This window comes from Rosa rugosa, chromosome 6 (genome assembly GCF_958449725.1).
Source record: "Rosa rugosa chromosome 6, drRosRugo1.1, whole genome shotgun sequence".
NCBI classification, from domain to species: Eukaryota; Viridiplantae; Streptophyta; class Magnoliopsida; order Rosales; family Rosaceae; genus Rosa; species Rosa rugosa.
This window is the reverse complement of record NC_084825.1, coordinates 6,239,128-6,255,048: the sequence shown is the minus strand read 5'-3', so window position 1 is coordinate 6,255,048 and position 15,921 is coordinate 6,239,128. Positions and strand designations below refer to the sequence as shown.

General features: G+C 37.8%; 1 protein-coding gene and 2 long non-coding RNA genes across 3 annotated transcripts; 2 read left to right on the top strand and 1 right to left on the bottom strand.

Annotated features, from left to right (window-relative positions):
• Positions 1-196: 196 nt before the first annotated feature.
• LOC133715067 (uncharacterized) lies at positions 197-3,334 on the top strand. The gene is made up of 3 exons (XR_009848934.1): positions 197-1,493; positions 2,047-2,121; positions 3,052-3,334. It is a non-coding gene; the product is annotated as an uncharacterized LOC133715067 (long non-coding RNA).
• A 10-nt stretch (positions 3,335-3,344) lies between these two features.
• Positions 3,345-5,888, top strand: LOC133715068 (uncharacterized). Its single transcript, XR_009848935.1, has 2 exons — positions 3,345-4,705; positions 4,929-5,888. It is a non-coding gene; the product is annotated as an uncharacterized LOC133715068 (long non-coding RNA).
• A 6,370-nt stretch (positions 5,889-12,258) lies between these two features.
• On the bottom strand, positions 12,259-14,440 carry LOC133716126 (F-box protein CPR1-like). Its single transcript, XM_062142861.1, has 2 exons — positions 13,846-14,440; positions 12,259-13,328 (listed from the first exon to the last, which is right to left on the bottom strand). Exon 2 carries the CDS (start codon positions 13,315-13,317, stop codon positions 12,259-12,261), a length of 1,059 nt encoding a protein of 352 aa, XP_061998845.1. The 5' UTR covers positions 13,318-13,328; positions 13,846-14,440.
• Positions 14,441-15,921: the final 1,481 nt, after the last annotated feature.

The window sequence follows — 15,921 nt, the reverse complement described above, 5'->3', positions numbered from 1 at the left end:
TTGTTGAGCAGTTGTTGTGTGAGTTTACGTTTGTGATGAAAGGATTTAGTGGCCATAGGAATGTATTTTTATACAAAGAGCTGAGGCTCTGTAGATTACTACAGATTTGGAAAAGATGGAGATTCTATGGTTAGGTCAACCTTAATCGAGAGGAATTGACTTGCGTTTAAATTTCGGGACGAAATTTCTTTAAGGAGGGTAGATTGTAATACCCGAAAAATTCAAATTAACGTCCGATGTCATTTTGGAAATGATTTCGTAGGCGTGGGCACGAATACGAAGCTTGAAGGAGTTGTGGAATTAGTTCGAACGATTTTATTTCGAAAACGAACGTTATTTAGGGGGTCTTAAAAAGTGACTTCTTATACGTACAGAATTTGGGAAAACTTTCTTCATGAAAGTTGTAGAGCTCGTCGATACGATCTCGTGCGTATGTTGAACGCAATATTCGGAGTTTGTATGAATAAGTTATGAATATTTGAAAATCGGGATTTTTTTTCTATAAATATGGAGAATTTCTGGAATTTTTCTTAAATCCCAAAATTTCCTATTCTTTCTATTTTCTCCCCCGGTTTTCTCTCTTCTCTCTCCTCTCCCCCGACCTTTTTCTCTTCTTTCTGGGCGTTCTTCCTCTGCCAGCAGCGCCACCGTCCGGCCACCTCAAGCCGCTCTCGAGGTGTCCACGGCTTCGCCTCGACGTCGTCTAGCTACTGGACGTGACCACTTTCCCCGGAACGGCCTCAAATCCGGCAAACCGGAGCTGCAAGGTTTGAGCCAAAAACAGTCAACGCCGGTTTTCTCCTAATTCCGGCCACCAAAACTCACGATCCTTAGCTCCCTGAACTCACCTCAACATGCTGATCATCATCCTAGAAGGATCGCACCTGGAGTGACTGGATTCACGTTCGTCGGAGCTTGGCCGGCTTTAATTCGAAAACCACCTTCGAATCCGATTTTCTCGAGTTATAGACCACCTTTTCTTGTGATTCTTGGCCTGGTGAGTTCACCTTGAGATTATTAACAACTCTCAAGAAGGGATCGAGGCCTGAGGTTGAAGTTTTTACGTCGGAATTCAAGCTCGCCGGATTCTGGAAAATTTCCGACCACGAAGACTTTCGATCAAGATATCGCGAGCTGTAGTGCATCGTTTTGATTGATTCTTTTTCCAGTGGGTTCCCCTTGATGTTGTTAACAACTCTCTAGAAGGCATCGAGGCCTGAAATTGAATCTTTGACGTCGAAATCGAGCCTTGCCGGATTCTGCAAAATTCTGGAATTTTTCCGACCACCGAAGCTTTCGATCGGTATATCTCGAGCTACAGACCATATTTTTCTGTGATTCTTGAACCAGTGAGTTCTTCTTGAGTTTCTTAACAACTCTTCAGAAGGAATCGAAGCCTTAAATTGACGTTTTTACGTCGAATTGGAGCTCGCCGTTTTCTGCAGTTTCTCGCCGGTTTCTGGAAAATTCCGGCCACCTTCATACTGTTCAAGGTAATTTTCGACCCCTTCCGGTCATTTTCAGACTTCGTGCTAGTTATGAAAGTTGTTAAGCATGATGAGAGGAAGAAGAGCAGCCCGGCCCCGACACCATTGGTGGTGGTCGGCGGCGGCTCTGCCACTAACTCCGGCGGCCCTTTCCGGCCACCTCCGGGGATCAAAAATATGGTTTCTGTACATTTTCAGATTCTATATTTCAATACGATCATTTCGATATATTATACGCAATTTTTGGATATCGTATGATTAAGTTATGAATTTTTAAGTTTAGATCGATTTCGATCGTTAGATTTGTGATCTGTGAAGTTAGGACCGTCAGATGGACTTGTAGTTTTGATATGATGATCTTATGACTGTCCCAGTGGCTTTGTGTGGTCATGGGCGAAGATCCGACCGTTGGATCTTCGTATAAATGCAAAACAGTGATTAGGAAGGCGATCCGTGAGGATCCGACCGTTGGATCATCATTTAATTTCAATCCGACCGTTGGATTGTCGTTTGATTATGTTTTTGAGTTATTGGCTAAGTTAAGGTCATGTTTGATTAGGTGATTGACGGTTTGAGTTGGCGGACGATTGTGAATCGTATTTTGAGCTGTTAAGAAGACGCAGCGGGATTAGAGGTGAGTAAACCTCACGTGGTTCATATTACGAACCGAATAAATTTAATTACCTTATTTTGTCGTAATTGCGTGAAAATATTTATGAAATAAATATTTGTTTTAAAATCATATGGACTTGATCAACTACGGTCCATGGGTAAGTAAAATGATTTTTACTATACAAATGAATTTCTCGGTTTTATTGCATGTGAACTATAGTTGGTATTAGTGATTATCCCTGAGCGGATAATTACGTATATATATATTTACGTGATTATATGTGAATGGTGTGACATTGAAGAGTGTGGAATTGGGATGATTAAATTATTATGAATTGACATGTGACTTACCATATTTATATGTGATGAACATGATTGATGAGTTCTTGTTAATATTCATGATTTACATTGGAGGATGTATAGAGTTAGAGAATGTAGGGTTCTGAGGATGAGGTGTCCGAAGTTCGACGGTTAAGGATAACCGGAGTGTTTGTGTACTGAGGACGGGGATGTCCAAGGTGCGACGGTTTATTATTAACCGAAGTTGTGTGCTGAGGACGGGGATGTCCAAAGCGCGACGGTTTATTATTAACCGAAGTATATGGTGCTGAGGACGGGGATGTCCAAAGCGCGACGGTTATAGTGTTAACCGAAGTATTTTTGCCGTTGCTTGACCCTAGGCCAAGGTGTCAGAGGTAACGAGGCAGTTAGAGCTCTAACGTGTTATGGGATGGGACCAAAGTGGTGATAGTGTTATGTGATAGGACCAAAGTGGTGATATTGAATTGGTTGACGTTTGCGTCGTGGATGTTGAGATTGTTGGTTGTGTTGTTGAGTTATAAGAATTGTAATTTAAAATCAACAGTTCTTTCTTGTTTACTCATACTGGCTGTAAAAAGCTTACCGGGTTTTGTGTTGTTGCAACTCCCGGTACACTATTCAAATTGTGTAGCGGGTAATCCTACAGGTCAGGAGAACCAGGACGGTGATCGGGCTGCTTAGAGTAGTGTTATGTGAATTTCAGCATTATATTGTGAGGTTTGTTATGCTCATTTAGAGCTTTACGATTTTACTTTGTAAGAGTGAATTGTAATAATTAACTCGAGGTTTTTCGAGTTTTGTGTTGAGTGGCGAGTGGTGTGTTTGTTTCTGAGAAAAAAAAATTCAGAACGTTATTTGTATTAATTGTTTATTCATGTTTCGGATTTGAATTTATTATTCAAAATTCGGGGCGTGACAGACTCCATACTTTCGTTTGTCTTTTCGTCGATCCTCGAGTCCTCTCTCATTGTGCTTATTCAAATGTGGATTGGGATGGATGTCCTGACACTCGATGTTCCACCATAGGTATATGCGTGTTTTTGGGACCTAATCTTATATCTTGGTGTGCTAAGAAGCAACAGGCTGTTTATCGCTCCTCTGCTGAAGCCGAGTATCATTCTCTTGCTCATGCTTGTGCTAACATTATCTGGATTTCATATCTAGAAAATACATTGAATATGGCTAGGATTTGTCCATATTCAATGTATTTTCTAATTGTTTGATCTTAGCTTCCTCTTCGATCATTATGTAATTGCCTAGACTAAGGATCTAAATAGCTTAGACTAAGGATCTAGATAGCTGTAATTTAGTAATCCTTTGTGTATATAATGCTTATCACTCAATGAGAAGAATACACAACAAATTCTATAAACCTTTTAGCTATGAATTGCTACCTTCTATCAAGGGTCCATGTGACGACATTCATCAACTATGTGTCTCTTCCTTCTGGGGAGATACAGATGCAAAGAAAAAAAATTCATTGGTGCAGTTAGGAAAGGTTGTGTCTCACTAAGAGTGAAGGAGGTATGGGATTCAAAAATATTTATGCTTATAATTTGGCAGTATTAGCTAAGCCAGGATGGAGAATTATTTCCAATCCTCACTCATTAATTGCTAGATTGTATAAAGAAAAATATTTTCCCACTTGTTCGTTTTGGGAAGCAGAATTGGAAGACTCACCATCCTTTTCATGGAGAAGCATCATTGGAGGCAAACATGTATTATAAGCAGGAGTAAAATGGAGAATAGGTGATGGATCTCGGTCAAGTGATCATATGGAACAATATATAACAGGTTTCCAAACTGTCCTCAGTACATGATTCAAAAAACATGTCGCACTTTTTAACAAAGTGGCAGATATCATCAATGCTCAAGATAGGGGTTGGATTCCCTATATTGTTTACACATTATTTCCTCCTAGTGTAATAGCATAGATCCTAGCCATTCCATTAAGCAGGACCCTTACTTAATGGAATAGCTAGGATCTGTGCAGCGTTACTCATGATAAGCTTTTTTGGAGCCCAGAAAAAAGAGGCCATTCACGGTAAAATCTGCATATTAGATAGCTAGAGAGCAAGTTCTCAGTAATGTTCTAACTACTACCTCAAATGGAGATCCTTTCAAGTTTGGAACTCCAACGTACCAGGAAAGGTTCAAATCTATGTCTGGAGGGTCTGTAATAACCTTCATCCTACAAGGGACCGATTATTGACTAAGGGCTATATGAAAGACACCAATTGCTTGCTGTGGCACACATAGAATCGAAGACACTACACATCTTTTCTGTAAGTACCCTCTTGCAACTGAATTATTGTCTACTCCACTTCTTCATCTACATAGTTCTATCTTGCCTAATCTAAATTACAAAGAATGGATGTTGAAACAAGCATTGCATCTTAAAGTAGACTCATTTGCAAAACTTCTTATGCTTATTTGGGCTTTATGAAAGAATCAGAATAACAAACTTTGGGAGAATACATCACAAACTGCCTCTAATATTTGGTGTAGCTCTATGGCATGGCTTGGTGAGTTCTAGAAGGCTAGGGAATCTACTGTGGTAACGGTGCAGCACATAAAAAAAAAAGCATGGCAGCCGGATAGTAGTAGTCGAGTGAAACTCAATGTCAATAGGGCAGTTCTGCCATAGTTAACACAGGGGGTGTTGGAGGTGGTATATGTGACTCTCAAGGGCAGTTTCTAACTGCATTTGCTCAATCTATTCAACTTGTCAGTTCTGCTAAGCATGTGGAGTTATTAGCCATAAGGGAGGGGCTTGATTTTTCTCAACAGATGCAATTAACACATGTTACCAACTTACCATTGAAGCTGATTGTCTTCAAGATGTTCAAGCTATTTCAAGCAGAGACTATGAGCTTTCAGAGTTAGGCAATGTGATTGACAAGCAGAGACTATGTTCAAGCTATTTCAAACATAGGTTTGCTAGCATCGCCTTTGACTCTGGCAAAAGAGAATCTTGGCTCAATAGAGCTCCTAGCTGCATTCTTGATGATGTTTTGCAGCATGATTATAATCTCTTAATCTGATTCCTTGAAATAAAGTTCGTCTTTCTTCTTCTTCTTCTTCTAAAAAAAAAACTTGGTTTGTTTTGAATACCAGCTCTTGTGATGATGAAGATATCTCTACACCATGTACATTTATGATTTGTTTAAGAGAAGGAAAACTTGAAACCCACCGCTAAAGAGGCAAGCAGAGCTAGGAGGAGGACGAATGGAGCCGTTAGATTGTCGGACGGAGGCCGGCAGCTCGACAGACGGAGCATGAGGGATTGAGAGGTGCCACGTACCGACTCTCCATGGTGGCTCACAGAGAGAGAGAGATAGAAAAATTTCTAGAGAGAAGGAGGAGCCTCTCTAGAATTTCTCTAGTGTACCTTGCTTTTATGTCTTAGTGTTGATCGATTTTCTTGTAATCAAATTGAGGACACTGTTAGCGTAAGTCATGGCATAACATTAGGAATGTAATATATTGTAATTATTTTGTAGTTAGTACTTACCTATTCTATGTGTGGTAGAGAATAGAGACGTAAGTCAATTGTATATCTGTAATCCTTTTTATATACCTCCATAGTGAGATGAATAATATATCAGAAAATTCATCCTCTCAATCTTGCCTTATCTGACTTGGTATCAAAGCAAAGATCCGAAAGGACTTTATCTCCTTGCTTTTAATGTTAGTTTTTCAAAGTGAGGAGTTAGAACCCCATTGTTAGGGTTTTTTACCTCTTAATGACGTTACTATTGTCGTTATTGGTTTGTGTCCAAGGCGTCAGTTAAAGAATGACTAGTTGTCTTCTTCTTTGACTTCAGCGTCATCATCAGTTCATCACCAGATCGGCTTCGCATCAGACCTAGTCACCTCCATCTCTTACTCTAAGAATCACGACCGACGGCCCTCTCAATCCAGACCGCCTTTGTCTCAATGCAGATTGCCTAATTTGATCAGGTCTACCAGGTCCAATCTGATCGCTTCTTCAGACCGAGTGTTTCTATCGTTGCCCAGCCCCTGGTATAGGCTTCCTCAATTCAGACCGGCATCATCTTCTCAGGTCGCAAGTCAAGATATCTACTTAGGTTGCCCAGTCCCGGCGTCGGCTTCCTCTGTTCAGACCGGCGTAAACTCGTGTAATAGGTTATAAAAAAAAGAATAAGTTAATTACTGCATGTTCTATTATTATTACTTTTGGAGTCTCCTGTTCTTGTTATTCTGCTGCATACTCTGTGATTGTATAATTTTGCTATTGTATCGTTGCAATGGGTGGTGCATGAAATTGAAGGTCAGAGTTCCAAGATCAATGAGGTCCAAAGATTGAGGTTTCTATCCGAAGTTCAAACGGTGGTTCTTTTGGGGGTACAAAACTCAATGGTACCAATTTTCGAACGTGGAAGAAGATTATGTCTATCCATTTTTGTGGCATACACAAGATGGGAACATGTGACTGGAACAACCAAAGCTCCTAGTGAGGAAGATGAGGATGCCTATGCTAAGTGGGAGGATGATGATGGATCTGTGATGGCAATCCTATTCAAAGCCATCACTGAAGATGTGCCACAGTTGGTGGAACAGTGTGAGACTGCTGAAGCAGTCTGGAAGACATTGGGGGATCTGTATACCAATAAGTCTGATTTTATACAGGTTCATGAATTGATGTGCAAAGCTGGCAGAATGCAATAGAATGGGCAACCAATTGCTGTGTATTTTACCAAGCTGAAGAATGTATGGGTTGAAATTGATCAGAAACGTCCTTGCAAGATGAAGAATTAGGAAGATCTTGTGTGGTACCAGAAGGAGAAGGAACTTGAAAGAATTCATGTATTCTTGAGAGGGCTTGATGAAAAATATAGCAGCGCCATGGGAGAATTGCTCAAAATGACAAACCCTCCTAATCTAAACACATCTTTTACATACATCCACAAGGATAGTCTCAGCAAAAAAGTGTCAAACATGCACAGGCTGAAGTGTCTAGCCTAGCCATTCAGGCCAAGTCACCGGCACCTTACCTTCAGCAGCAGAGTTCAATTCTACTCCATCAGCAAAGTTTCCCACCAGGCGTCACCAACCGCCCACGCCCTCAATGCTCTTATTGCAATGACCTTGGACATGTTCAAGAGACTTGTTGGAAACTGAATGGGTACCCTAAAAAGAAGGGTTATCGTCCTAAGGCAAAGGCAGCTGCAGTTCAGTTGGTCCAAGAACCAAACTTTTATGGTGTGACTGGACATGATCATCATACAGCAGATGGGTCTACTCCTACAACCTCTATAACTGGTCGTGGTAAGATTGGTATGGCTTTAAAGGTTTTTAACTTTGTTGGTTCTGATACATGGATTATTGATTCTGGTGCTTCCAATCATATGACTCATGATAAATCATATTTTACTGAATTGCCTTCCCTACCAGTGTCCTATGTTACCAATGCCAATGGTGAAGTCTTTCCTGTGTTAGTGTCAGGGTCAGTTCGTATTACTCCCACTTTAGAACTTCATAATGTGTTATATATGCCTGACTTGTCGCATCATTTGATATCTATTCTATAGTTGAATACTAAGTCTAAATGCTTTGTAACCTTTTACCCTATGTATGTGATTTTTTAGGATCTTCTCACCAGGGAGATAATCAGCCGGGGGTATCTGAGGGGCAGGTTGTTCCATCTAGATCAGTCATACGCAGAGGGAGAAACTAGGAGCACAGTCCCGCGCCGCTTTGACTTTGAATTCTGATAAGCTAAGTGAAATTTGGTTGTGGCATCGCTGTTTAGGACATCCATCTTTTAGTCTTATGAGAAAAACCATGCCTGCTATATTTATTGGTGTGGATGATTCTGTTTTACATTGTGAAACATGTATTTTGGCTAAGAGTTATCATGCTACTTATTCTCCTAGTGTTTCTAATAAAAGTGTTATTCCTTTTGAGTTGATTCATATATTTTGATGTTTGGGGACCTTCTAGAGAGCTCACTGTATCGGGTATGAGATACTTTGTGTTGTTTATTGATGATTGCACGAGATTGTCATGGTTTGCTCTTCTTAAATCCAAAGATGAAGTCTTTCCAGCCTTTCAAACTTTTCGTACCCTTGTTCAAACACAATACCATAGCACCATTAAAGTCATGCGTTCTGACAATGGAGGAGAATATGTTAATCATGTTTTCCAAGAGTTTTTTAAGACCCATGAGATTGTTCACCAAACTCCACAACAAAATGGAGTGTCCGAAAGGAAAAACCGTCATTTACTTGATATGGCTCGTGCCCTTCTCTTTAGTGCTCATATGCCTAAGTATCTTTGGGGCAAGGCTGTACATGCTTCCTCCCATCTTATCGATCGTCTTCCATCTAGTGTCCTTCAGGGAAAAATCTCATTTGAGGTTCTTGCATCTCATGTCTCCTTACCTATATTTCATAATCTTCCAGCTCGTGTCTTTGGTGTGTTGCTTTTGTCTATGTTCCTAAAAATCAGAGGTCTAAGTTGGATGCTCGAGCGCTTAAGTGTGTGTTTGTTGGCTACGGAGGCTATCAGAAAGGGTACCAGTGCTATCATCCACCTACAAGAAAGTACTATGTCACTATGGATGTTACTTTCTTTGAGGACATGAGCTATTTTTCCTCTTCAGATACAGCTCTTTAGGGGGAGAATTCATATTTTGAAGAGCTGTATTATGGAGAGGGGGATGAATCAAAAGGAGGAGAAGAAGTCACGCAGACAGGAGGTATTTTGACGGATCCTGTTGAAACCATCAACCTGTCACCCCTCCAGAAGCAGAAGTTCCAAACATCCAGGCACTAGTTTCAATCACTAAAAATGAAGTTGAAGACATAACTGCCCCTCCTGCCATCGCTCCTACCCCTGACCCATAGCTTCCTAGTACTGAAGATCACTCATCTGAGGTATGTCCACCCACTGGTACTAGTAGTAGCTAGTAAGTCTAATGTTGGGCAATATATGTTACCAAATAGGACTACTCGAGGTCAACCAGCCAAAAGATATGGGTTTTGAACTCAAAAGTACTATGCAGTTGTATTGTGACAAGAAGACGACTATTCATATATCACAGAATCTAGTACAGCACGATCGTACTAAACATGTGGAGGTTGATCGTAACTTTATAAAGGAAAAGTTAGATGCCAAACTTATTAGCTTTCCTTTTGTTCTTACTGAAGAGCAACTTGCAGATATACTTACTAAAGGAGTTTCTAGGAAGGCGTTTTCTGACTCACTAAGCAAGTTGGGCATGGTTGATGTGTATGCACCAACTTGAGAAGGAGTGTTAGCGTGAGTCATGGCATAAAATTAGGAATGTAATATATTGTAATTATTTTGTAGTTAGTACTTACCTATTCTCTGTGTGGTAGAGAATAGAGACGTAAGTCAATTGTATTTCTGTAATCCTCTTTATAAACCTCCATAGTGAGATGAATAATATATCAAAAAATTCATCCTCTCAATCTCGCCTTATCTAACTGACACCTTTTAAATTAGAAACACCCGCCTCTACCTCTGTTTTACGTACACATATGCATGATATATCACTTTGAAAGTTTGAAGGCTGCTCAACTTATGGATGCATCAAACATGGTTTCAGATTGTTCATATACATGGATAACTTCATAGTTCATACAGACAGAACTGCTTGAATTTTCTATTGTTTTCCTTTGCTTGCTTAGTGTTTTCGCGGTAACATAATAGTTTTCCTTACTGCTGGTTATTAATGTTGTTGATTTATCAAATAGATAACTGTAATAGTTTTTATTATGTAGAATTTCTTGATGTGCTTGAGCATTGGGTTTTGGAATTGTATGGTAATGTTAGAAAATGTCTGATAGTAAACTGGAGTTCGAGGCAAAAGGCCCTATTTTGAAATATGGAAAACTCTACACAGTAGAGGCTGTTGATCGAAGATGTTCTTACACTCCACTACTTAAAATAGATAGTGCCATGTCTTTGTCAAGAGTATTTGAGGAAACCAGTAAGACTATTTATCTCATTTCCTTGAGCATGGTGAGATGTGACATGCATGCTAGCTAGTCTTATGATATTAACAACCTCTTAAATTTTTCATTTTTCCATCTTAAGAAAAAGCAGCAGTTCTGTCTTATGACACCACCCTTAGGCCTCGTTTGTTTCAAGGATTTTAAGCTTGGAAAAGGGAAAGTGCTTACTTTCCTGTGTTTGGTAAGTGCAAGGTTAGGAAAATGGTTCCTCTTGCAAGGGAAAATATATAGGAAGGAAAATTAATCATTCTCCTAAGAGCATCTTTAGCAGACTCTCTATTTTGGCTTCTTAGCTATTTTAGAGAGCTTTTTATATATTTTAGCAGCTACACCAGACTCCTAAATGACTCTCTATTATAACTTTTAGCTATATCGTTCCTAAATATAGAGAGCAAGATGAGGCTCTCTATAATCTAAAACATTCATTTTGAGTTATTTTATGTAATTTATAAATATATTTAAACCATTTAATCTTCATTTAAAAAATAATATAAATTCAAAACTAGCTAAAATAGAGAGCACTGATGCAGACGTATTTCTGAAGTGGCTAGCCAAAATGACTTTTTAGCTACTTTAGCTAAAATTTGACTCAAAAATGGCTAGCATTGCTAAAGATGCTCTAAGGAACCATTTTCCTTTCTCATTTCCTAGCATTTATTACATTTTTCTAACATTTATACACTATTTGTATGGCTAAAATACTTCTATAAAAAAATGAAAATTGGTATTTTCTTCAATTATACTATTAGTTGCTGATTCTATTGCTTACTGCTACCAAACACATTAGTAGGAATCTTAATTTCCCTTCCCGATGGAAATACAAATGATTAACTTTCCTAAGAAATCCATACCGTACGTGAACCAAACGAGACGTTAAAGTATAGTTCTTTGAAAACTTTGATGGTATGATCCAGTGTCCTTAGTCCTGATGTCACGTTTGGTCCGGATGTCTTATTTAATATATATATTTTTTTTTTCTTCTTCTTAGAATGGCATATATCCGTACTTCTTCTGCATTATATTTTGTTGCTTTTGCATGTCTTGCATTCATTACATTTTACAATGGATTTTGTCTATCTGATTTGTTGCCTGGCTAGTCAGTGATCGATAAGGTGAGCTTTATTTCCAAGCTCTATGTTTTGGGTTTTCTGGAGGGCAGGAGAAGTTTGCATTACTACCTCAAATGTCATGAGGGTCTCTTTTCTCCTTTTCAGTCCCTAAGCAGCATTTTGTTTCAAGTCCTGCATTTTCTTATTACAGTCAGTTCCAATGATTTCCGAGTTCCTTATTGGCATGTTTATTAGTTCGGTCAACTTTCATCATGAATATTCCTCTGATATAAAAGCTTGTGTACGTATGTGCAGTATGATTACGAGGAATTTCGTGCTTGCGACAGTATCTTTTTTGCCAATTACATTCTAGTCAGAAAGTATATTTTTGTGAATCCTGAAAGCTTATAATTTTTATACATCTTGTCCTCTTTTTCAGTATTTCTGTATTCGCCATTAGTATAATTTAAAATAGTTTTCTTTTACTTCAGCGTACTTTCATCTGAAAGAATAAATTGGATATGGAGTTAAGGACGTCGAGTAATGGAGCTAACCAGCTGTTTAAACATATTCTTAGTCAAATAATTCTTTCCTTATTGCTGTTCAAAACGTGCATTATTTCAAAACCTCGTAGGCATGATGGATAATTTTTATGCCAGTGTAGGCAAAATCACCACTTAACAGGTTATGAGAAGTAAACACAAGGCAACGGAGAGGATTGAGAAACAAAATGTAAGAGATCATGAAGATGAATAATACAACAGTTGTATGTGATAATGAATTTCAATGATCGAGTAGAACTAGACTTTCTATGTAAGTATGGAGCTTACGTTGGCACATAAGGATTCCGGTACTTTTAAGCTGGTTGGATTCAAGATCAAACAAATCTAACTCAGTGAATCTTGATTGTTCTTGTACCAAGAGTCCATTATCTGTAAATAAGCCAATTAGTATGAAAATATTTGCTCGAGGCAGTAAAATAGTACGCAGCCTTTGAAAAGACCCTTCTTGCAGAACCCATAAATCAACATCTGTTTGACCTTGAAGCAGGCATATGGTTTCCTTGTACACTTCAATCTTGACAGCACCCTTAACCGGCAATATGTGTTCTGGAACCACTAACTCACCAAATTTTTCGCTCCCTGTATCAAAGGACACAATCCTATAATGACCTCCAGAAATCAGCCAATATACTATTCCATTGCAAACCTCATAACCTGTGAGATACCAACTAGAATTTAACCAAGGAGTAATTTCAATCACCTTCCAGGAGTTGTTGCTAAGACTATACACCTCAACTTCCATGGAAAGCTTATTCCATTCATGCAACATCTTTACCACCTTGTAATCATTATGAGTTGGGTGAAAACAGAATGACAGATAGATTTCTGAAACTAAGCAGCTATGATCTGGGATGTAGGTCTTGGGAAGAGATATGGATTTTCTAATAGATGGGTTCCATATGCATATAGAACTCGTTGAACTCAATCTTTTATCAGAGATACAAACTAAACCATTGCTTGAACCATATACTCTAAAGCGTTCCTTGGTCCACGAGGGATGTTGTAACTCCAAGCACTGCTCAAATGTTTCATTAGAAAAAAGTGATATGAGTGAGCGGTCGCGGGCGCCTCTATAATAGTGGTGAGAAATTAGATAGTGATGATCATGATTTTTGATGTTCCTGTTGAGATGTGTGGAAATAAAGCTTGAGCTGCCAATCAAATTACTCCATGACTTGCATACACACATAAACCGTACGAGGGATTTGGCAGGCAGTCTTGCTAAAATGTTAATCAAGATATCTTCACATATGAAATTTTTCGTATGCGAGTCCTTCATCCTGACAGAAACTAAAACCAAATAAAGTTAAAAAATTATGAATCGGAAATAACTTGACAATATCAGATAAATATTCAGACTTCTTACAAGTATAAAAACACTTGGTCGAGCCTAATTGTCGTAGGACAAGGAAACATAATTCAGTCTAGAAATTGAGAACCAAAAAAATTAGGATGAAGTTTAAACTTCTCCTACATTTGGACGTTTTGGTAGTGTAGACAAGATAGGATTAGGAATTCAAACTGGATTAGACTATAGTAGATTGGATCGGAGATGCTAACTCCAAACCAATCTTGCGTTTGATGAGTATTTTATCCAACAAACAACTATCGAATTCCATGTTTTTTGTTATGATGTATTTTTTTTTTCGTCTTCCGAGCACTGCTATTGATAATACAAACCCAAAATGTGACATTACATAGATACAAATTGGACTTACAATTGATGTATATATATATAGTGTTTCTCTGTTAAGGACCTCCACATATATAAAAATATGCGGATTTCCTTAATAGACTCGATCACTACCTGAAAGAAACCAGAAACAACTGGTAATGACTCGAAGATCTCAGGATCTATCAGCAATAGAGTAGCTCTGTAGATTGTAGTAAAGGCAGTAGGCAGTAGCTTTATAAATAGCCATTCTCCTAACAACTGCAAATCACAACATAATGAACACGTAGTTCATGAATGATGCAACCATATGCTTTGGCGCCATCTGTATCGACTGGGAAGGCCATAAATAAGAATTCAAGTCTTATACTTCCTTCACCATAACAATTTCTATTTTCTAAACTTTTGATGATGACAGAGACACAAATAGCAGAAGAACTAAGGCGTTGAGATTTTTAGACAACAAGGTAAAAGAGTTGTCATTGGTAAAGCATGCAATAGGCTGCATATATGTGCTTCTGCATTTTGATCCTACATCCACATAAAAGTCCTTCAGATTTGTCTCACTTTTTGGTTGGACATACATATAAGGATTAATTACAGTTTACCCCCCTGAGGTTTGGGGGTGTCATCATTTCACCCCCCAAACTCTCAATTTCACTTTTTTACCCCCTGAACTTTCCAATTTCAATCAGTCGTGTCCAATTTCTCCTATTCCGTCCAAATTGGACTTTAACTCTGACTTTTGAGGGGTAAAATGGTCATTTAAAGACAAAAAAATAAAAAAATAAAAAAATTCGTTTTTTTTTTTTTTTTTTCTGTTTTTTTTTATTTATTATTTTGTCTTCAACCTATACATCACAAGTTATAATAGGTTTATAAAAACAAAAAAATACTCTAAGTGGTTGAAAGCCTCTTGCTGGTCTACGATATTTGTGATATATCTCCGATAAAGTGAAGAATTTTAGGATATATCCCCAATAAAGTGAAGAAATATCTGTAAAAAATAATTTTACACTTTATCTGTAAATAAATATCTGTAAAAAATGATTTTACACACTCGCTGGTCTACGATATTTGTGATATATCTCTGATAAAGTGAAGAATTTTAGGATATATCCCCAATAAGGTGAAGAAATATCTATAAAAAATAATTTTACACTTTATCTGTAAATAAATATCTGTAAAAAATGATTTTAAACAGATATTTCTTCACTTTATTGGGGATATACAGATATTTACAGATAAAGTGTAAAATCATTTTTTACAGATATTTCTTCACTTTATTGGGGATATATCCTAAAATTCTTCACTTTATTGGAGATATATCACAAATATCGTAGGCCAAAAATGATTTTACACAGATATTTCTTCACTTTATTGGGGATATACAGATATTTATTTACAGATAAAGTGTAAAATTATTTTTTACAGATATTTCTTCACTTTATTGGGGATATATCCTAAAATTCTTCACTTTATCGGAGATATATAATAAATATCGTAGACCAGCGAGCGGCTTTTAACCACCTAGAGTATTTTTTTATTTTTATAAACCTATTATAACTTGTGGTGTATAAGTTGAAGACAAAATAAAATTAAAAAAAAAAAAAAAAACGAAAAAAACAGAAAAAAAAAAAAAAAAAAAAATGAATTTTTTTTTTGTCTTGAAATGACCATTTTACCCCTCAAAAGTCAGAGTTAAAGTCCAATTTGGACGGAATAGGAGAAATTGGACACGACTGATTGAAATTGGAAAGTTCAGGGGGTAAAAAAGTGAAATTGAGAGTTTGGGGGGTGAAATGATGACACCCCCAAACCTCAGAGGGGTAAACTGAAATTAATCCTACATATAACTGAGAGCTAAACTTCCTATGTACATCTCACAAAAGAAGATTAGCAAATTCTTTCTATCTGTAACCAAAAAAAACACAAAAAAGAAAGAAGACTTCACGTCTATTTAAAAGAGGTACACACATTATAGAATTGTAGATGGGTCCCGGTTTTCCTTCTTCTCCCTTCTTGGTGGTTCTTCTATTTTCATTTTTCAGTAGTCCCTTTTTTTTTTTTGGTGAACAAGGGGCCTGAAAGGCCAGCAAAAGGAAAAGAAAAAACAAAAAAAAAACTGACTAGCAGGCACCAGAATCATGCCCAGTTTTAATCTTCCGAGATCTGCCAAGAGAATCCAAATTTTCCAAGTAAGCCTGCAAA

Coding starts and splice junctions, on each gene's coding strand:
- LOC133716126 (XM_062142861.1), bottom strand. CDS start 13,317: ATGAAGGACTCGCATACGAAAAATTTCATATGTGAAGATATCTTGATT.